At 45.1% G+C, this 23,606-nt stretch overlaps 1 protein-coding gene across 1 annotated transcript in view; it reads right to left on the bottom strand.

Moving 5' to 3' along the window:
• Positions 1–14,794: 14,794 nt before the first annotated feature.
• Positions 14,795–23,606, bottom strand: part of CACNG2 (calcium voltage-gated channel auxiliary subunit gamma 2) — a 122,009-nt gene continuing 113,197 nt past the window's right edge. The window contains exons 3-4 of the mRNA XM_035128090.2: positions 21,791–21,931; positions 14,795–15,330 (exon numbers count right to left, since the gene is read on the bottom strand). Coding sequence (XP_034983981.1) covers positions 14,795–15,330; positions 21,791–21,931 — 677 coding nt within the window. The remainder of the gene's footprint in view (positions 15,331–21,790; positions 21,932–23,606) is intronic.

Raw genomic sequence — 23,606 nt, 5'->3', positions numbered from 1 at the left:
CCTGCATCAGGACAACAGTGGCCTGATACTTTTGGATCACAGCCTCCCTTTACTCTCCCTTCTCTCCCAACCAATCAAGCACCATCCACCTGGTTTGAATGGGCACATGGGCTAATCTTCATAAACACAGCAGCCTGCAATACATTTGGTGAGTCAGTGTGGTGTAGTGGTTGGAATGCTGGGCTGGGACCAGGGTTCAAATCCCCACTCGACACCCACTCATGAAGCTCACTGGTCCAGCCACTGTGACACAGCTTGACCTACCTCGCAGGGTTGTTGCAAGGATATATTGGGGAGGGGGAGAACCACACATGCCATTTTGAGCTCGGAGGAAAGGTGGGATTTAAATGCAGCAGCAGCAGCAGCAGCAACAACAACCACCCAAAAGGTATGCTGAAGAGTTTGCTAAACAGTCATAGCAGATGCAGCTGTTGTTAGTAACTCAGAGAAGGTTTGGGAACCTTCAAGCTTCTAAGAGGTCCAAAGTTTAACCTCAGAGGATGCTGAGCCATGGTTAAATGCCATGAAGGCTGAACTTGATTCCTTAGAGAGGAACAAGACATGGGAATTAGTTTAGTTATTGCAAAAGTTTTTCAGTGTTAATTTTATGCATTTTTTAAAATCACCATGGTATTTAACAATAATATTTTATGTCCTTTAGAGGAGAAATTGTGAATTGTAGAATTTTAAACACCCATCATCATCCTTGGCGTCACTCAATTTTGTTTAAAATACTCTTCCATTTTCTGGAAATGGGTGGGGGATGTGGAGGGGCCTCACAAGTGGATTTCATCTAAATCTGGCCCTGTGTGTCATATATGCACACATGGTGCACTTTCTGAAACAAAATGTGAAGCAAACCACAGCTATCTTGAAATTCACACTTACCCAAATTTTGCAATGCAGTTGTCCAGCCTACCTATGTTTCAAAAAATGCACATATTCAGAGATAGTGTGCATAGGAGTGAAGGTATTAGAGAAAGCAACATCCAAAAAATGCATTATATTAGGGGGAATTACTTGCAAATATTGTGTAAATTAGTAAAAACTGCATATGAAATTTGTTTATTAGGGGAAAATCGCACTTCAATGCTTATGGTTTTTCATGAGGATTTACACCCCCCTTCCCAAAAATTGCTGCAAAATGTAGAGAACTGAATCCAAGATGGGGGAAATGAGAAACTGAGCGTCGGTGAGAGAGCCTTCCATCCCTACTGAAGATCCAGGAAGAATTGCGAGAGACCACTCTCATGAACATCTCCCTGTACCTTTGAGCTTGAGCTCAGCAGCCCACCCAGGAGACATTGCTTTGCTCAACAGCCCTCTAAAGGCAGCATTTAATATGACAGATTAATTAGTTAATGTTTGTAAAGGGCTTTGAACATGAAAAGTGCTCTATAAATGCGGAGCATCGTTAATAATTGCTGTTACACAGGAACCTGCCCCAGCCTATTGGGAGGAATGAGACCCTGGAGACCTGTGCTGCACAGCTTTTGGCCCTGAGGCACTCTCACTTCCTTGTCTCTCCATTTCCATTACCCCACCCCTTAACAAGAATCCTTCTGGGGTTAGTGCACAAAGCAGGCACCTGGCACAGAGATCAAGCTGTTTCTCTTTGCGGGAGAAGGGAAGTGCTGATCCATCCAGCCCAGGCCGGGAGCCTTCCTGCTGGCAGATTTGTGTATAGTCCCTCTGGGGATACCCTGTTTCAGAGGCAAGCCATCTATTTATAGCTGGGAGGGCTTCAATTGAAATGCTCTGTTAAGTTACTTGGGAAATAGCAATGCTTTGCTCACTATCATGTTTAATACTACTACTACTACTTTTGTATGGGACGTGGGTGGTGCTGTAGGTTAAACCACAGAGCCTAGGGCTTGCCAATCAGAAGGTCGGCGGTTCGAATCCCCGCGACGGGGTGAGCTCCCGTTGCTCGGTTCTAGCTCTTGCCAACTTAGCAGTTCGAAAACACATCAAAGTGCAAGTAGATAAATAGGTACTGCTCTGGCGGGAAGGTAAACGGTGTTTCCATGCGCTGCTCTGGTTCGCCAGAAGTGGCTTTGTCATGCTGGCCACATGACCCGGAACCTGTACGCCGGCTCCCTCGGCCACTAAAGCGAGATGAGCGCCGCAACCCCAGAGTCATCTGCGACTGGACCTAACGGTCAGGGGTCCCTTTACCTTTACCTTTACTACTACTATTATTTGTACCTCACCCATTTGACTGGGTTGCCCCAGCCACTCTGGGCAGCTTCCAACAAAATATAAAAACACAGCAAGACATACATCAAACATTAAAAACCTCCCTAAATTGGGCTGCTTTCAGATGTCTTCTAAAAGTTGGGTACAGCAGTTCTTTATCTCCTTGACATCTGATGGGAGGGAGTTCCACAGGGTAGGTGCCACTACCGAGAAGGCCCTCTGCCTGGTTCCCTGTAACTTCACTTGTCGCAGTGAGAGAACTAACTGTCTGAAGAACCTTCAGAGGTGGAACTCAGTTTCCAGGCTGAACAATGTGGGTGGAGAGACTCCTTCAGGAATACTGGGCCAGGGCCATTTAGGGCTTTAAAGGTCAACACCAACACTATGAATACTAGAAGCCAGTGTAGATCCTTTAGGATCGGTGTTATATGGTTCCGACACATTTGGGGCCTGAAATATTTGTTATACGGTTCCAGCAGATTTTGGGGGCAGAAATCTTTCTCAAGCATCCAGAGTAGATCAGTAGATCCCAATCTACCTTTTACTTACTCCTGATATAGTGGATAGAGTGTAAACTAGGACTGGCCATGAATATGGTGTTCTCAGGCATGAATCTTGCTGGGTAATTTTGGGACAGTCTCCCCTAGCCTAACCTACCTTACAGAAGCTGTTGCTATGAATGTTCATTCACCATTTAAACTAAAAGTGCAACATGTATTTTTCAATACAGTAATGTAGTGGGTGCTTGTGCTGATTCGAATCTTTGGATCTGGAACAGAAATCCCTGGTGGTCCTAGAATGGAGCCTGCTTGAAGAATACTTATAATTAGCTCTGTGATAAGGCTTCCCACTGGCTTCCTGTGGCAGCTCACCAATGTGCAGATCAAAGGGACAGTGGGGGGCTTGTTAGTGCTTTGATACCAGCTTGCAGGATTGGAGAGGGCTTGCTATGCACCAAATCAGCAAGAAGAAAACAGAAAAGAGCTAGCTACCGGGAGGCAAAGTATCTTGGAATAGGCCAAACTCCTCGCCAGTATTGCTTATCTGGCTCTTCAGATCTTCAAGGTGTACAGCCTTGAAGCTTCCATTCAGTGACTTTGCAGATTGCTTGTAAATTTATAGAGGCCTGTGTATTGAGCTTTCCATCTGAATCGCTTGCACAATGCTTATGCCATGGTTAGACTATGGCTAAGCACACACTCCTATTTACCCTGCATCCAGTGTGCTTCCATCATTGGTTTGGAAAATGTTGCACACCTAGAGACTTCTCAAAGCATGCCGGGGGATTTGCTTTTGCAGATTCCTAGACCTCTCTTTGCTTGATTCATACTGCTCCAGGATTTCCTATATGATGAGGTAAAGGTAAAGGGACCCCTGACCATTAGCTCCAGTCATGACCGACTCTGGGGTTGCGCGCTCATCTCGCATTATTGGCCAAGGGAGCCGGCGTATAGCTTCCAGGTCATGTGGCCAGCATGACAAAGCCACTTCTGGCGAACCAGAGCAGCACATGGAAACGCCATTTACCTTCCTGCTGTAGCGGTTCCTATTTATCTACTTGCATTTTGACGTACTTTTGAACTGCTAGGTTGGCAGGAGGAGGGACCAAGCAACGGGAGCTCACCCCGTCACAGGGATTCGAACCGCCGACCTTCTGATCAGCTAGCCCTAGGCTGAGTGGTTTAACCACAGAGCCACCATTCTGGCAGTTGCTTGTGCTTGGCCTTGCAGGACTGATTCTGAATGATAGTCGCAACCTGGCAATGTGGGCAAGGTTGCTGGACTCGGACCTTTGCCTGTATATTTTTTAATGATCATAAAGTGAATGCTGGAATTCCCAGGATAGTGAATTCTGCACCCCAATATCGAATGCTGTGTCTCTGAGCTGCATATAAGCCTGTCAGATCCACAGCCTTGAATTGAGGAGACTGGAAAAAATGTATCTGAGACAATGGAGTATGTGGCTTAAGAGCGAGAGAGGTAAGGGGCCTCCCACCATAGGGCAGCCTAGGTTCCCCATAGCCCTGATTCCAGCAGTGAATGGGAGCTATTCAGAAGCTGCTCAGAGAGGGTACATTGGGAATGCATGCATTTGGAACTGAGACTCGAGAGTAAGGAGAACAGAGAAAGGTGAGGAAAGAAAATGAAAGACGGGTGAGTGATGGCGAGGCAGGAGATGGGAGACAGGGGGCAGAGATGGTGTTTATAAGTGACTAAGTGAGTTAGTCGTGGAATTTTAATCTGAGGCCCCAGTATTGATCTGTGGACGATGCAGCAGGAGAGAGCAAGAGATGGGAGAAGAGAACTGCAGTGCTATTAATACAGAGGACATACTGTAATCTATCAGTGTCAGACCAGGGAGCCAACCTGCTGCTTTAACCCTCTCTATCTCTGGGAGTCCCAACACTTCTTTCATCCTTGAACCTGTGGATCAGAGAGGATACCATTGGGATTCAGGCCAGAGGCATTTACGTAAAGGTTCTTCAAAGCTTTGTGTGCTGCAGAGGGGTATGGCCAATTATGCACCTATTGGTAGAGATCCCACTAAGGAGACATTGAATATTATTAGTAGTAGTACCGGTTAGAGCAATCTTGGTTTGGAATTATATCCGTGATGAGTGGGGTCTGCAACAGAGTTGCCATATCCTCTGACAAGGAGGATTCTCACAAGCCACCCTCTCCAAGGAGGCCTTGCATTCCCTTCCCCACATTTTACTTTTCCAGCTGTCACTCTATATTCCATGGCGATACCTCACTGGGCTATTTTGGGTTCTTGAGGTTTTCTTTTCTTCTTTTTAAATACAGTTCTGCTAACCTCCCCTCCTCTTTTGATAGCACAGCTGTTGGCAGAATCAAAAGTCTTTCTATGAGCACCAGGACACAAATTGGATCCCACCTGTGGACAGAAATTCTATATTATATTATAATAGTCATCACCTGCTGAAAATAAAGAGATGTTTGCCTTTTAGTTGTTTTATGAACATTAAGAGAAGTTGTAGTAGTAAAGAACATGTTAACATTAATTCCAAATCTTGTGCCATTCTGAAGAAAGGGGGATTGTTTAACAATTTCAGCTCTTGCTATGGTAACCTCTTTGACTATTTTTCATTTAGTAAAGTATTTATTATTATTATTATTATTATTATTATTATTATTATTCACATACTAAGCACATGTCTGCTGCACTTGTCAAGTGCAGATGTGGTCATATAGCCTTCTAAAGCAGGCATCCCCAAACTCGGCCCTCCAGATGTTTTGGGACTACAACTCCCATCATCCCTAGTTAACAGGACCAGTGATCAGGGATGATGGGAATTGTAGTCCCAAAAATATGGAGGGCCAAGTTTGGGGATCCCTGTTCTAAAGGAAGTGGTGAACCCATCCAAACGTTTTGCCTGTCATGAAAATCTAGTTTCAAGAGGGTGATGCTCTCCTGCACTCCACTGCCAAAGTCTCCCTATTTTTTTTAAAAAAGTGGCAAACATCTGGAGTGTAGCAATTTTCCCTGCAAGCAAGGTGCTTTCTTGCCTTCATTTATATGGATACAAGATAGTATGCTTTCCGAATTGAAAGGCAGAGAGCACAAATATAGTGCTAATGGGAAATGTATGTGTGCATGCGCGCGCACACACACAAACAAGAACACACACACCTTCATTTATTTATTATTAAATAATACTAATCAATAATACTTCTTGGGCTCCTTGATCACTGCAGATGGTGACAGCAGTCACGAAATTAAAAGACGCCTGCTTCTTGGGAGAAAAGCAATGACAAACCTAGACAGCATCTTAAAAAGCAGAGACATCACCTTGCCGACAAAGGTCCGTATAGTTAAAGCTATGGTTTTCCCAGTAGTGATGTATGGAAGTGAGAGCTGGACCATAAAGAAGGCTGATCGCCGAAGAATTGATGCTTTTGAATTATGGTGCTGGAGGAGACTCTTGAGAGTCCCATGGACTGCTAGAAGATCAAACCTATCCATTCTTAAGGAAATCAGCCCTGAGTGCTCCCTGGAAGGACAGATCGTGAAGCTGAGGCTCCAATACTTTGGCCACCTCATGAGAAGAGAAGAATCCTTGGAAAAGACCCTGATGTTGGGAAAGATTGAGGGCACTAGGAGAAGGGGACGACAGAGGACAAGATGGTTGGACAGTGTTCTCGAAGCTACGAACATGAGTTTGACCAAACTACGGGAGGCAGTGGAAGACAGGAGTGCCTGGCGTGCTATGGTCCATGGGGTCACGAAGAGTCGGACACGACTAAACGACTAAACAACAACAACAAAATACTAATCATGTTTTCTCCTTTCTCTCTGGAAAGTGTGGGAAGCCCATGAGCCTCCAGATGTTGCACTCCAGCTGCCGTCAGCCCCAGCCAGCATGGCTAATGGCCAGGGTCCAAGGAGGAAGGGAGTTGTAGTTCAACAACATCTGGTTGGCCACAGGTTCCCCATCTCTGTCTGAAGTGCTTTATCTTCCCAGTTCTCTGATATTCATTGGTCGTTTCACTTCTCCCTATTATTGTTTCAAGCAAGCGTTACCATTTTAATAACCTGATGAGGGTTTTTGTTTGATTAGCCTCCATGAAAAGTTTTATGATTTTTTATTTTAAAATATATATTTTATTAAAGATTTATTGGTTTACAAAAGTACAGTATGTGCAATGTCTCTTTTTTCAAGTTACATTTTCTACAGATCAGTTTATGATGATTGTTTGCTATTTCTGTTTTGATGTCTTATTGTTCTTAATTGTGCAAGCTCCTTTTGTGTGTCCACAGACCATAGCTGCCAAGTTCTCCCTTTTTTAAAGGGAAATTCCTTTATGCTAAATTGGCTTCCTCGCAAGAAAAGGGAAAACTTGGCAGCTATGCCACAGACAGAGAAGTGGGTGGAAATAATACATCCAACCAAAATGGTCATTTGAGTAGCATGTGATACCAGAATAGCTTGGACCACAAAATGTGTGCTGAGCTAAAAGCAAAACAGATAGTAAATAATATATTCTCCAATAAACCACTCTAGCCACTGGATCTCTACTGCTAGTTCTTAGGGTACTTATACATGATCACCTGGATCATCTGTAATGAGAATATGCCTCTGTATCCCAGAATTTTTTTTTAGTTGTTATTCCAGTAACAGCTGGAGGGATCTAGGCGCCCTATCCCTGGCATTTGCTGCTGACCCCAAGATGTATGGAATGGCATTTCATTTCTTTTTAGAAGCTGTCATGCATAAAACAGCGCTGCCACATTCGATGAGCCCTTCTGCTCATTCTTATGAATGGGGCCCTGGACTGAGTGTTGAGCAGAGAGGCCGCTTCTAAAACTGTTTAGAAATTGCACCTGGAATTTTCACATTTTCCTAGTCTCTCTCCATCTCTTTCATAGCTTGCAAATTAGATTTATATGTCATTGTTTTCCATTGTAAACACAGGATGCTATTTTATACTGAGTGAGACCATCAATTCAACTAGCGCTGTATTGTCTTCTACACTGACAGGCAACAGCTCTCCAAAATTTCAGACAGGAGCATAGCTGCCAAGTCTGGGTCGTAAAGATCCGGGATCGGCAGCGCGCGCATGACCGGAAGTTGCGTGACGCAACTTCCGGTGGCGCTTCGCCCTTCTATGGGCATCAGAAAAAGGCGGCGCCGGCGCCGGAAGTCGCTTCCGTGCATGACCGGAAACACGTAAAATCGACTTCCGGTGCCGGCGCCGCCATTTTCTGATGCCCATAGAAGGGCGAAGCGCCACCGGAAGTCGCGTCACGCAACTTCCGGTCATGCGCGGAAGCGACTTCCGGCGCCGGCGTCGCCATTTTCTGGTGCCCATAGAAGGGCAAAGCGGCACCAGAAAAATGGCCGCTGGGAAGAAGCGAATTTAAGGGAGAATGCCGGGATTTATCGCCAAACGGGATACCGCCGGGAAACAGTAAGAAAAAAGGGGTTTTCCCAGCGGATACGGGATACTTGGCAGCTATGGACAGGAGTCTTTTCCTGTTCTACCAGGATATGGCAGGGGAGAGTGTGTATTCTGCCATTGGGCCACAGTCCTTGAGCTCATTGACAAAAAGCAGCATATTCATATTTCTATCTGAATAAATGCATGGATGGATGGAATGGTGCCTGATCAAACAGGAGTCTTTTGTAGTTTTTATGTTTTTTAATAGATTGGTTCAATTGATCAATTAAATGTTTCTGTAAGAACATATTCATGCTGTATACTTACCTGAGCATTACTGCCACTGAATTTAATGAGAATGTCTGATTAATGCCATCCCCAGCTAGGAAGCCCTTTATATTTCTTCAGTGTAGAATACTTTAGCTAAATAACGTATTTGTAGTCTATCCAAGAAACCACATTAGGAAATTTACATTCACCATTGCTTTTGTCCTGATTCCAGCCACCAGGCACTGGTAATTATTTCCAAGTTTAATACTGTTTGTGATATTAAAAGATCCATCTCCTCAAATAAGAGATCAGATGAAAAACTGAAGGTGGAGTAAATCTAATCTAGCTTCATCTTGGTAAAAAGATTAAAATCAGTTACAATTTAAATAATGAGATTTTAAGAAGTAAACACAAATGCACAATGGCTTTATTGGTCACATTTGTATCCCACTCATCATCCAAGGAGCTCCGCGGTGTTACTTTCTGTGTTTTCTGGCTTTTTATGCCCACAACACTCTGAGGTAGATTAGGCTGAGAGAAGCCGACTGGCCAAACCAGGCCTGGTGTCAGTTCATGGCACCCTTGGGCAGTTGTTGGGCCCCTAGTGCTCCAGGACAACCCACTGAAATCTCCTTTCCCCCTTTGCACCAGGTAGCTGGGCATCACCTGCCATTTCAGTTTCCCACAATGCCACCCAATGGTGTGTTGCTCAGAGGCATTGTGGGAAATTTCAATGGCTGCGCAGACTCAGCTGCCTGGCACTGTTCATAGTGCTGTTGCACCGGCTCACCAGCCCACCACCACTGCCAAATAAGCCCTGAAATAGGAGGAATGTCTCCAGAGGGTATTCCACAAAAAGCCCTCTCAAACATGGAGCTGTCCTTGAGTCAAACTACACGATAGCAGCATATTCTTGCCTTTAAATGTGTCTGCTCCAACAACACATGTAGTGTATACCTGAGGGCTGCTATTTAAAGTGCAAAAGGAGCACCCACCATTTTTCCTCCTGCTTTTCTCCCACTCAGGCTCACATCCTATGATCAATGCCCAGCTTGGGGGTAGGGGAATGACTTTGTAGAACAAACTCCAGATGAAATAGAAGTCAGAAGTCAGGGGAAAGATTCAGCAACCCCCTTGAAATTGAAACCACAACCTCCCCTTTGCACAATGGGAGCAAACCTATTTAAAGATACGGTGAACTCCCCTCGTGTTTCGTCTAGCCCTGAGTCACACGTTGACTCCAAGCCTCCTTATTCCAAGTCCAATCCTTCCATACTTCACACTTACCTCCTTCAGTCTCTGGGGGATGATATTGAAGGTCTTCTGCTGAAAAACTGTAGCTAGATTTCCTAATGAAGACCGCAAGCAAGCAAACTGTCAAACGTCTTGTTGATGCATTTTGTAAAGCAGGGGCACAAAATTCGGGTCTGCAAGGCCAAATTTGGTCTGGCAGGGGTCCCAATTTGCCCTGCTGGAAATAAATAAATAAACTCAATATATGCCACAATGTAGTATACTTTACCAACATATGCTACATTATGGCATATCGGTATAAAAGCTTAGATCCCTGAGATCTTGACAAAGAATCTGAGGAGCATCTCTTTCGGGTATACAGTACCTCTGTCAGTGTGATCTAGTCAAATGGGATATCTGAAGGATTGCCTCTCTCCACATGCATCTAATTAGAATTAAACTCTCCATTAGAGACCTTGCTCCAGGGCCCCCATCTTTCTTAGGTTACGTGGGTGGCTTCTGGACAGAGGGCATTCTCAATGGTGGCACCTCAATTATGGAATAACATCTCTAAGCATTTGTGCCTGGTACTACAATATGTTCTTTCAGAGTTTGAACGGCATCTGAGTTGAACATTGTACATATATTTGCTCCTCTGGTCTGTGAGTTGTTTTTAACTGGCTCTGTGTTTTGATTATTGATTTTATGTTGTGTGCTACTATTGCTTTTATCATCATCATTATTAAAAATATTAGTATTGAGGTGAATTTTTATGTCCTCTTAACCTGAGCTATCTTGAAACTTTTGTAAATAAGGTGGGATAGAAGCTGTTATATAACAGAAGCAATTCCATTTTAAATTTGGGAGGCTTGGTTCATTTTGTGGGCTCTTCTCAACTTCTTTCTCAGCCTCAGTAAACTACAGTTCTTGTACGGGCAAGCAGAAGAAAAAGGTTATAAAATAATTATATATAATAACAGTAGAAATTTTCCTGAGGCATTAATGGAACAGGGACATAAAGGTGCAATACTGACCACCTCAGGTTCAGGGCCCATGCAGAACAGATGCTTTAACAACAATATCCCTCTAAACAAGCAAACACTATATTGTGAAAATTGAATATTTTTGTGGAAATCTAAAAATATCCAGAATACTCCTGTCTGCCAGAGAAGACCAAGGAAGTCCAATGAATTACGTTTACTTCAGACAGAAAACAGTAATGCCCCATTCTGCCTACACTCTTCATTTTTCTTGCTTCCACATCTTCCATCCTCGGTTCCTTAGATTAAGAGCAAAACTGGACTCCTGTTGTTCAGGTCTTCAGCCAAGACAAAATGGCTTCCATTCACTTCCATTTGCAATGTCTTTCCTCAGGGATTTCTCCATGAAGAAAAAAGAAAATCCATTGCTCCAATCCACCAAACATACCCACATAAACAAGGACCAAGTGATATATATATAAAAATCTTTATTTCATGTACCAGGTTTTTTTTTTGTAATTTTCTTCTTTTTAAAATTTTTCTGTTTAACAGTCTGAAAAAAAAACACAAAATAAAGAAAATGGAGGTTTGTTTCTTGAACTGGTTTGAGCTGAACATAAGCAGTATCCTTGGGAAAAAAATCCTCACCAGTCCTAGTCCTCCCTCTCCTTTCCTTCCTCTTTCTTACTTGTTTCTCTCTCACTCACTCACACACACTCACTCACTCACACTCGCACACCCATTCACACACACACAATTTCTCATTCATCTTTTATTCAATCAGAAATGCTAGAGAACTCTACAGGAATCAAGTTCTCGAAAGCAGCTTTGGGATTTCAACCAAAAGACCACCTCTGCATATGCTGGAGAACACAAAACCAGTTTTTAAAAACACACACATTTCCCAGGGCTTTGGATATTGGCTCATTTTACCCCCTTCTGCCCTTTTCATTGTTACAGGTTTGCAGGCTGAGGCTTGGGATTTAGCAGGAGTTCTAGACATTCACTATAAAATGGGGTGTTCCATACGGATAAATAATGTTGGTCAAGCTGTACCTAGGCCCTTCAGCCATGAGGGACTGTTCTGCTGAGGCTTGGGGAGAATGCATTCTGCCACTGGCTCAGTTTCCCACCTGCTTCTTCGCTACGCAACCCTGTCCTGGAAAAGGACTCAACTCTCCTCTCTAAGAGAAGAAAAGTAGGAGAAGACAGCACTACTTGGGTGGGTAGTGCAGGCTGCTTTTTCGGACCCCGTTTCAGTTCCAGAAGGAGCTCAGCAGCGGGGGGAGTGAAGACTCTCTGAATTGGAGCAGCACTTGTTTGAACAGGAAGAGCCAGGCGAGAGCCTAAAGGTGCCAAGAGGAATGACTGGACCCCACTCAGCAAAACCCTTAGCCCCAAACCCTGCTCCTCCAGGGTAATGCAAAGGGCTCTGGCCTCGTAGTAGGACCATGGAGAGTTCCCTCCATCTCTTTTTAACAGCTGGCATAGCTGTAAGCACCGTCTGCCTTGCTACCTTTGTTGGGATCCTGCTCTCCCCATCTCCCATTAACAGTGTTAAAAAGGGAACTGAACTAAAAGTGGTAGCACACCGTTTCCCCTTCAGCGGAAAAATGAATGGCCCTCATGTACACAATGTTGATTTGGATGGCTGTGATGGTGTAGGTTAGGAAGGGAGTGTGCTATGTGTAAGCTTGCTAGTCACAGATATAAACTAAGGGCAAATGCAGTGAAATCAAGAATGTAAGCCTTAAGTGGCCAAGCAGCAAGGAAGTAGAATTGGGCATGTCACCAGGAAGACCCAACTGCCTTACAGGATTTATGCCTTCGCTCCAGAATGAATGTGGAAGGGAACTACTGGGGTACGCAAGGGGGGGAGATGGATTGTGGGTAGTCTAGGCCTGTCAGCAAAGTCAAGATGGGAGGCTCATCTCTGGAACTCTAAAATATGTCCCTTCCTCTGACGTGTGCTAAGAAGCATATACAAGAGAGACATATAAGAAGTGCCACAGTGTTGGGGGGGAAACAGGACATGCCAACCGCCTCCTTATGACTTGGCTGTTAAAGGCACAGGAGCCCCTTCCAGGTAAGGGTCTAGTGAGGCCTAGCTGTGGGTCTGTGGTAGAGTTTTGCAGTGACTCTTTATGGCCATAACCGACAGCAGGTGGAGGGGGAGACCAATAGACCTTTGAGGGAAATGCTGGGCCCACAAAGACAAGACTCATGGCCGCCCCCCCCAACCTTTTATGCAACCCCCTTGGTCTTCTGTATAGTTGCTTCCCCCAAACTCCCACCCCTAAATCCTTCTGGCAGACTTCCTGTGGCAGAGATGTCAATACGACCTTTTCTCGCTGCCATGGGCATCTTTGGTGAGAGGAAGGGGTTAGACTGGGGAGAAAGAGGGTGAAATGGGTCCCCCAAAAGAGGCTGAGCCTCAGGGATCCTGCCTCTCTCTCTTTCAATTGAGACTTGCAAAGCTGCCAGCTCCCACATGGGACAACTTGGCCCGTTTGACTTTATGTAACATGGCGCAGCAGAATCTGAGCAGTTGCCGTTTTCTCTCCCATCACTGCTGCTACGATGGCGGGTGGGGAAAACAGCACCTTCTCTTAAAAGGTTCGGAGGCCAAGCTGTCCCATATTTGAATACGGCAACCCTACAGGCAGGTGTCTCTGTGTAAGGCAGGCTAAGGCTACAGCTTTTGACTGACTAAGCCCTACAGCCAGCTGGCACTGACAACAGAATGAAGTCATGGAATAACTTTTCCGCAGTTATGTACTTGGCATGGGGACTGTGTCTTGATTCGGTGTGTCAGGTGTTCATGAGAGGGGCATTGAATGAATCCGGCGAGAGCTATCCACGCACCAGGAAAGCTAGCAGTGTAAACGAAACCGACAACAGGAGACAAGTAGCAGCCATTTTGCCTGTCAACTTCTTTTTAAGCCTGGGAGTGAGTTCAGGGGATAGCATGTTTTGCCTGCCTGTTAGGGAACATGAGCAGAAGTCTCCATGCTAACGTCTAGTCCTTGTTCTGTGTTCGAGATTGCAGCCCCAGCAATAGCAGCAGCCTTTTCTCTGTGGGGAGAGATGTCCCCCCCCCACTTTTTCCTGGCCCAACATTCTCATGGCCTGTGAGGGAATATGACCCGCACCAACCAAGTGGCCAAGTTCTGGGTGTCTTTTAAATAGTTTTTGTTGTTTTCAAATGGATTCAGTTTCCATTTCTCTTTAGAAGCCTCTCAACCCCTAAGATTTTAGTTTTCACAGTTTTCAAGCTGGAAAAAAAAACGAAAAGAAAAATACTATCTGGCTTTCTTGCAAGTAAATCCACTTATTATATTTACATTTATTTATAGTTGGTTCTGTTTTATTAAAAAATTGCCACTTTTTTATGAAGCTTTTTTTTTTTTGCAATGTCACTGTTAACCCCCAGGATAGTCACAGGTTGATGAGGCTGAACTGATCAGCCTTAGCTTCCTGAGACCTGGAGATCAGTGAATCAGCATTAAACCCTCAAATCCCCAAGGACAGGAAGGTCACTGTTAAGCCCTGTGGACCCACAGGAACATGTCGAATCACTCGTCACTCCAGGGGGTTTGGTAAGCTTAGGCAGGCTCCAGTGCATGTGCAACAAAGGCATCCACAAGGACACCAAAAGCACTGCGTTTTGTTACCACCTGTCCCTGGAGATCCTTAGGAACCTGCAAGTCCACAGTGGGTTAAAAGTGAAAAGAAAACAAACTGAAAAAGTAAAGAGTAAAAACCCCCCAGAAATCCAAAGAGCTGCCTCCTCTTCCCACTTGGTTTTTTAATTAATTTTTTTTGTTGTTATTTCTCGGTTCCTTTTTTTAAATCTGTTTTTATTAAATGTTAAAATAATGGTACATGGGAAATCATGCATTTTCTTTTAAATTTATTTTCTATTTTTTATAATTTTAAATTTCTTTCTCTTGATTTTTTTAAAAGTTTTTTTTCTTTTTTCCCTTTTTTTAGACGTTTTGCCATTTCTTTTCAGGTGTTTCACTTAAGTTTGTTTTCTGGTTTTTTCTGGTTTTTTTCTGTTTTTTTTTTTTTTGCTTTTGGAAGGTTTCCCCACTGGTTGCTTTCTCCTCTCCCCCTGCTGCCCACCCCTACTGCTCCCTCCCATCCTGAACCCAAGTCCCACTCCCACCTTCACTGCCCCCCCCATGTTTCAGCCCCTCTCGACGGCTTCATACGGGGGTGGTCCGGCGGTTGGCTGTGTTAGTGTGGATAGAGTCCTTGTTTTCTTTCTGGATACAATTGTGAACCTGGAGGAAGCTGTTATCCCTGTCTGAATTGTAGGTGGCGGTGGGGGTCGTGGCAGCCTTCAGGGGGTCCCTGGTCAGGGTATACATCGAGATCTCCGTTGATGGCAGGGTGTTGAACCCTTTGATCCCGACGGGAGAGGCATCCCTGGAGTGTGAAGGCTCGGTGGAACGGGAACTGGAGCGACTGCGTCTCTGATAGCGGTAGCGGTAACTGGGTATGCGGGTGATGGCAGAGGACTGGAGGTAGTCTGTGGCATGAGCACTGGCACGCAGCTGTTTGTGCCGGTCAATAAACATGTGTACGGCCAGCACTCCTACCATCTCGGCTATAATGAATGACAGGGCCCCAAAGTAGAAGGACCAACCATAAGAGTAACTATTCTTCTTTGAGTCGCTTTTCGAGGGGTCTCCAGCATTGGCTGATATGTACACAATGATGCCAATTATATTACTTAGACCTGTGGACAAAGGGCAAGAGAGAAGAAACCATTAGCATGCCTTCTAGGTACGTCAAGGGTAGAACTGAAGAGCCCTGGTAGATATGGACTTGGGAGACCAGAGTTCAGATCTCCACTCAGCCATGAAGCTTACTGCTTGGACCGCTTGGACTACTGCAATGCGCTCTACGTGGGGCTACCTTTGAAGGTGACCCGGAAACTGCAATTAATCCAGAATGCGGCAGCTAGACTGGTGATTGGGAGCGGCCGCCGAGACCACATAACACCGGTCCTGAAAGACCTACATTGGCTCCCAGTACGTTTCCGAGCACAATTCAAAGTGTTGGTGCTGACCTTTAAAGCCCTAAACGGCCTCGGTCCAGTATACCTGAAGGAGCGTCTCCTCCCCCATCGTTCTGCTCGGACACTGAGATCCAGCGCCGAGGGCCTTCTGGCGGTTCCCTCGCTATGAGAAGCCAAGTTACAGGGAACCAGGCAGAGGGCCTTCTCGGTAGTGGCGCCCACCCTGTGGAATGCCCTCCCACCAGAGGTCAAAGAGAATAACAATTACCAGACCTTTAGAAGGCATCTTAAGGCAGCCCTGTTTAGGGAAGCTTTTAATGTTTGATGGATTTCTGTATTTTAATATTTTGTTGGGGGCCGCCCAGAGTGGCTGGGGGAACCCGGCCAGATGGGCGGGGTATAAATGATAAATTATTATTATTATTATTATTATTATTATTATTATTGGGTGACGATGGGCCACTCCTTGTCTCTCAGCTCACAGAGCAGTTGCGATGGGAAGGGGGACAATCACATATGCCCACTTTTGTGCCTTGAAATAAAGTTGGTATAAAAATGCAATAATAATAAATAACAACAACAACATATAAAATCTGTACCCCAACCCAAGGCCAATTCATGTGACCTTTTTTTTTAAAAAAAGAATGGCAATTGTGCAGAAGTGCAGCCTCCACAGTATAGGGGTTGGTGGGGGGCATTTATCTGATATTTAGAATGCTCCCGAACACATCAAGGTCATGATGCCACTTCCTGGCTCAATCTTCTTTTGGATTGCTTTTTAGAGTGTGGTGAGCCTAAAATTAAGTGGAAGCAGGGGCCACACTTTTGACCCTTGTCCCGATACTGTGCATATCATTGGGCCCTCCGTGTTAAGCACCTGTAGTGGGGCACATGCCTAAACATGAATATACAGACATGTATAGGCAGACTCTGCACAATCAGGGTGCCCTTTGCAGATGTGGGCTTTTAATGACCCCCCTAAGAGACATCCATGCTCGAGGGTCAGCCCCTCGTGTGATGCCAGGGGATTGCCCCGCTTCCTGTTAACAAATCTTTTCACTCTGTGTGACGGCTGCTACACTCTCAGATTTGGGTGGGCTTCCCTATTTAAAAAATGACCCAGTGATTTGTCCCTAATTGTGTGCTGAACCCCAGTGGAGATTTTGCAAACTTTTTAGGAAAATAGGAAAAACAACAACCCTGGTTTTATTTTCTTTCAGAGCTGTATTTACACTACAGTACTGCCAAACCAATATGATACTCTGTTTCCATGTAAAAAAACACACACAGAAAGGCAAGTTTTGTGCATTCTGGGGATGAGAAGAGAGCCACACCCACATTCTTAAGGGTCACAGTGGTGGTGCTTTCGGGGGACTTCTGGTTGTTTATAAGTTATTCTGCTCATAGAGAGGTAGCACCTCCACTGTTTCCCAGGGTCTTCCAGCCAGCATAAAGGTAGGGATAGGATGCCTCCTTAAGGACACTGTTCTGTTGTTGTTGTTGTTGTTGTTGTTGTTGTTGTTGTTGTTTTATTCTAATAATTCCATTCCCTTCTTTCAGGCTTTTATCACACACGTCTTCCAAGGAATTCAGGGCAGTATACATAACCCCTCTTACCCTTACAGGGAAAATCTGATAAAAGGGCTCAACCTTGTTGCCAACAACTTGTTTGTGATACCTCAACAACCTATTTGCAAATTAAGCTTTTTTATGGAGGTGCAGACAGTACAGGTGACTCTTAACTTACGTGGAAGTTGCATTCCTGGGATAACACATAAAGCCACTATTGTGTATAGTCAAAATGCATTGGGTGCAATGGCGAGTGGGATTGCCAAAGTCTTTTTTCCTGCATGCCTGCCCCCTTTTTAAAAAATTTTTTTGGGCCAAGCAGATAAAGCTGAATGCACACAATTTAAATGCACATAAGTTGTGAGTCTGTAGCTCCAGTAACAACGAGCATTATGAGCATTGTTATTGATCTGAGCGCCTCACTGACAGCCACATGCTAAAAACTCTGCCATTCCAAAATGATATACTTTTTGTAGTCATATTTCTGAGAAGATATAGCAGAATACATGAGGTGAACAACAATGCCGTTCCACATCTGTCCAGGCGGCTGATTCAATATGCACCTAACTCTAAATGTTAAGGTGTGCTTCATCAGGCATTTTCTCCAAGATACATCCAAGAACACCAGGGACGTAGCAGTACGTTTCCTGCACCAGCAGCTGGTTGGGTGTTTGAGATCCTTTCCAACATTATTATTCTGAGAGCTGGTTTGGTCTTTCCTTTATGCTAGATTGTGTCTCTGCTGAGGACGCTCTCTGGGTTTTGCTCTAGGAAAGTCAGCACTCCACTAATGTGGTAGTAACTGATCCACAATGTCTAATGACCTAGCCTAGTGAGTGACTCAGGCGATGTGTGCCAGGGGTAGCCAATCTGGTGCCCTCCAGGTGTTTTGGATTACACCTCCCATCAGTGTTTAGGGATAATGGGAGTTGTAGTCCAACAACTTCTGGAGGGTACCACGTTGGCTACTCCTGAGGTATGTTCAAGCCTCAGAGCATCTTCAAGACGTGTGTAAGTTTGTCTCTTGTGACTGGCAGGCAGGATAAGACTTCTGGATTTTCCAAGCTTGGTGTCCTACCTAACAGAGCACTGTTTTCAGCATGCTGCACTGCAAAGAAGCATTTAGTTCAGGTCTAGATAAAGCCACGGCCCTCACCTGATTCATGACACTCATTTGACCCTGTGAGCAATCACCCCAAAACCCTGTGTTTTGCAGGGAACAGATGCACTGAAGCAGCACACCCCAGTTTCCAAAGAAAACTCCCATGCTAATATAGGAAACAGCCAAGAGTGAAAATAGAGAGGAATGGACAGCTATGGAGCACCACCAAAATAGTCACATACAATATTAATAACTGACCTTGTAATATAAGACCTTTGCTGGTTTGGACCAGAGGTCCACCTGGTCCAGCACCCTGTTTCTAACACTGGCCAGGCAGACCCTTCAGGAAGCTCGCAAGCAGTCCACAAGCTCCTGCCCCCTGCTGTATAAAGCATGGGTCCAAATATCAGCATCACTGGTCAGCAAGAACCAATGGAGAGGGCAAATGGACTTTCCAGTTCTGCCCAGAAAGCTGAAAAGAGCTGTCATGGTTTTGAGGTTCTATGAAGGTGAGGAGCCCAACTCTGCTCCTTATGATTGTGCTTTGGTTGAATGTAGGGATGTGTGGTGCTGTCCAGGGTGACAGTGTGGGGCTGCTGGCAGTTAGGGGTTGGAGTTTGACTGCTTCTCATGTGGGAGCTAGGAACTGGTGGCTGAGGACTCAGGGACAGCTTGCCTTCTTAGCCACAAACAATAAACCCATGGCAAGAGTAGCCTAGTGACCTTGAGGTGTGGTTGCACTACAATTCCTATCCTCCCTGATTGCTGGGGCTGATAGGAATTGCAGCCTGAAACATCTGGAGGGAATGGGAATGAGTGTTTGGGTGAACAATGTGAGGTTTTCATTTGGGATGGTAGAGTTCTAGATTATATTTGGTTTTAGCCTCATAGTGTTAATCTGCCAGTGTTGTGCAGACTTTTGTAGGTAACTAGGTGACTGTTGAGTTCAATAACTGTTTAGAGTTCAATAACTGTTTAGAGGGAGCATGTGTTCTTGCTTGATTATGGGTGAATGTGTGCAGGTATAGTTTAATGAATATATGAGTGTGTGGCTATTCAGGGAACCAGGTATAGTTTAATGGATATATGGGTGTGTGGATATTCAGGGAACAGAAATACTGAGCAAGCGGAATCTTATTTTATGGATTCTGATGTTTTGTATACTGCATCCATTACTTTAGCTCTCTTATATACTGTATTTGATTGTGTTTGACTTCCTTTGTAAACAGCTTTGGCGCCATTAGGGACGACATACAAATGCAGTACTTGGAAGCAAAAGGTAAAAGCCACAAAACAGTGGGACAGGCTGCTAACGAAAAGCCTACACACAGCAATGTTTTCAGATGCAGTTATCATTTCTCAAAAGGTTGCAAAGCTGGGTTTAGCTTTCCATATGACTTTCACATACACATAAGGTGAAATTCAAGGTCCTGTCTCTTCTGTGGCCTCGTTCTCACTGAGGTGGGAAATTGTACTTAGAAAACTAGCATGGCATGTAGAGGTTTAGACTAGAACTCTCTGATCTCTAATATTCCATGTGGCGGGACTTCCTTTTGTATGGAGGTAAATTCGATCATGTGAGGCCCCACCTGGAAGCTGAAATGGTATAGCCCAGACCACTTCAGTGACACAATCAGGCATGAGATGCCAAACAAAACTTCTTCACTTTCCTGAGCTACTCTTTATTCCTCAGCCTTGTGGATAATGCATAAAATAATAAAAATATGTTGGGGTTTTTTATTTGCGTCCTCTTTATTTTCTGTTGGTGATAGATAACCCTTGTCTTTAGCAAATCTGTGGCTGAAATGAAAGTTTCCCATAATACGTTGGAACAGCCTGGTTTATCCAATGTATTTAAGATGAAGAAGCACCATTATATTTTGTTCTTGCCTATACTGCCCCACATCCTCCCTACTAAGAGGCTGCCAAAGAGGAAGTCTGGAGAGGGGCTCTTTCCTATCCTTCTATGCAGCAACAGAAGATATATGCACTGTTCTTCTCTGCTGAACAACTGAGCAGTGAAGGATAAGTCTTGGCTCTTCTTCTCTGCCAAACAAATGGACAGTGAAGAATAAGCCTTGTAGTCAAATCCATGATCTTATATATCACTTTCAGCACGTGTGAAGCCCTATTATAAGTAAAACCAGCAGAGAGTCCTGTGGCATCTTAAAGACCAACAAATTTGTTATGGCATATGCTTTTTTTAGATTAGCACCCTCTTCATCACATGTGTGAAATGTAATCCTCAGCTGGCAGTTGACTTACTTGAGGCAAACTTAGTTTCACCTTTGAATGCAAATTTTGCAAGACAGCAAAATCCTCTTTGGACTTGAGAGGTTTTGCAACCTCAGGGCCACACTAGGTGAGATAGTAGAAGACCTATCTATTCAAGCCTGGGTATGCTCTAAAGGGACCCAGGTGGCGCTGTGGGTTAAATCACAGAGTCTAGGGCTTGCTGATCAGAAGGTCGGCGGTTCGAATCCCTGCAACGGGGTGAGCTCCCGTTGCTTGGTCCCAGCTCCTGCCCACCTAGCAGTTCAAAAGCACATCAAAGTGCAAGTAGATAAATAGGGACCGCTCCGGCGGGAAGGTAAACGGCGTTTCCGTGCACTGCTCTGGTTCGCCAGAAGCAGCTTTGTCATGCTGGCCACATGACCCGGAAGCTGTCTGCGGACAAACGCCGGCTCCCTTGGCCTATAGAGCGAGATGAGCGCCGCAACCCCAGAGTCGGACACGACTGGACCTGATGGTCAGGGGCCCCTTTACCTTTACCTTTATGCTCTAATCACATAGGTAATGAGGGCAGAGGCATCTGATTTTAAGAGCACTCCCCCAACCCTGCTTGTAGCTTGCTTGTTCATCCATTCCACCCTTTCCATTCGACCCTTCATCACATTGTGCTTGGGGGCAATCGTACAGTATAACCCTCTGCAGTCTCTCTCCTGCCCCCTTGGAACTTTTATCTAGTTCTGGAAGTGAAGTTGGCTGGGAGAAAAGTATGCGCTTGGAGCAGACATGACCTTAAACACCTGGGGCTGTACCCAATTAAATTCAGCTCAGAGGACACCCATTGAAATGGACAAACCTAAGCTAGCCATGTCCATTAATGTCAACAGGTCTACTCTGGGTAGGAGTAGCATGGATACAACCCATCATCATGTCTACGTTGGTGCTGGCCTAAAACAGGCGATAACCCCAAAATGTTGAAATTTCTGGAGTATGTAGTTGTGCATCTTCTCTCTCTCTCTCCACTCTCTCTGACTTCTTCTTTCATCTAAAGTAAATGATTTCACTAGTTAATTCTCTGTCACTGTAGCTGTGCAAACATTTGCATGTCCTTTCTCCTTGCTTTCTCCGCTCCCCCCACCCCCCCATGCACTTCCATTGCCCAGTGGCTGCTCTCTCGGCCTCCCAGCACCTTGAGCCCCTCCCTCGCTTGCAATTTTTGTCCTTTGATTCCCGAGGACGGGCAGCCTGCCCGCTGGTCAACCCTCAGCCCTCCTTTACCTGCAGACACGAAGAAGATACCGGCACTAAGGATGATGTTATGTCGGGTTTTGTAGAACTCGCTGGCTGCAATGCAGAGTCCACCCATGAAAAGCAGAATCACACTCAGGATCGGGAAAATACTAGAGGCCCTTACAGCCCCTGTAAGCAGAGAAAGGGGTTTGGGGTGGGTGGTGGGGAGAGGAAGGGGAGAAACAGAACAGCGTGCATGCAAGAAACATGGAGAAGGGTGGGGGGAAGGAGAAGGAAGGCAAACAGGAGCAAAGTGAAGAGATTGAGGGGAGGCGGGGAAAGAGGATTGTACCAGGATGAACAAAAAAGACGTAGCAAAGAAACACAGGAATCGGAAAGGCCAGTGATAGGGGAGGAATAAGGAGACAGAAGGAGGAGAGAGAAACAGAGTGTCAACAGAAGAAGAGAGCTGTTACAAATGAACTGTCAACATCTTGGATATTAGAAACGAGCAGTGAACTTAGGGCCAGGGACCAGTCAAATGGCATCTGATAGCAGACGGTCTCCTGGCTCCTGCGTGCACCCAGAAAGCCCAAAGGCATGTCCCTCTCACCAAACAGAAAGTGAAATCTGCAGGCCAGAAAGCCACCACCAACGCAGTGCAGTACTGGAGCATATAGGTGGCAACTGCAATCAGCAGAGAGGCGCCACAAAAATAAACACAGATATTTTGCAGGAGTGGGTGCAGAGGTGTCTCCTAAGAGAGCCAAAAGATAAATCCCTGCTGACACGCGTGTGCATGCACACACACACACACTTAGAAAAGGCACATATGAATTGCTCACAAACGAAGGCAGTCCTATTAACCCTCTCTCTCATTCACTCCCATCCTCACACATCCCACCCAGCAGATGGCAGTAGCATGCAGATATATATAAGTGACACACATACAGTACAGATATATTTAAGGTTAAGAATAGTGGAGTATGGGTGGCTCTATACATTGCAACTGGGCTAGGAAACACAGAGCTTCGGCAAAATGTAAAGTGTGGAAGTGACATATGTTCATGCATGTACATGTGTGAGAAAAGCCTGAATGGGTCATGTATCCACAATGTGTGCACATGGGCGTTTAAAGATGAACATGCACATGTCCACACTTCACATGCTTGCAATGGAAAACACGGGGGCTAACATTTCCTACTTAAAATGTAATGTCTGTGGCAGCATGTAAGGCTGTACACACACCATACACTTAAAGCACACTCTGAATCCTGGGAACTGTAGTTTACTCCTCACAGAGCTACAACTCCTTTTAACAAACTACAGTTTCCAATGTGTGTGTGTGTGTGTGTTTAAATGCATGGATAATAAACAACCTGAGATGTTCAGTCCTCAAAAGCACAATGCAGATTAGAATGGCCAGACCACAAATAAGTGTGAATTGAAAACAAGGGGTGGGAGGGATCCATTTATTCACCATCATCTTAACCACAGAGTTTAGTTTACTTCTGACTCCTTTTCAGAATTTTATATTAGGGTCCATCCAAGCCAGGCACCCCCAAACTGCGGCCCTCCAGATGTTTTGGCCTACAACTTCCATGGTCCCTAGCTAACAGGACCAGTGGTCAGGGAAGATGGGAGTTGTAGTCCAAAACATCTGGAGGGCCGAAGTTTGGGGATGCCTGACATAGCTGCCAAGTTATCCCTTTTTTAAAGGGATTTTCCCTTATGCTGAATAGGCTTCCTCGTGAGAAAAGGGAAAACTTGGCAGCTATGATGCCTGATCCAAGCCCTCCTATAATCTTCCCAGGTTCTCGCTCCCCGTTTAGTACTACTAATTTACAGAAACATATCCCATGAT

Source organism: Zootoca vivipara, chromosome 10 (assembly GCF_963506605.1).
Source record: "Zootoca vivipara chromosome 10, rZooViv1.1, whole genome shotgun sequence".
Lineage (NCBI taxonomy): Eukaryota > Metazoa > Chordata > Lepidosauria > Squamata > Lacertidae > Zootoca > Zootoca vivipara.
Note: the sequence above shows the minus strand (reverse complement) of the source record. Positions and strands in the feature narration are given on the sequence as shown.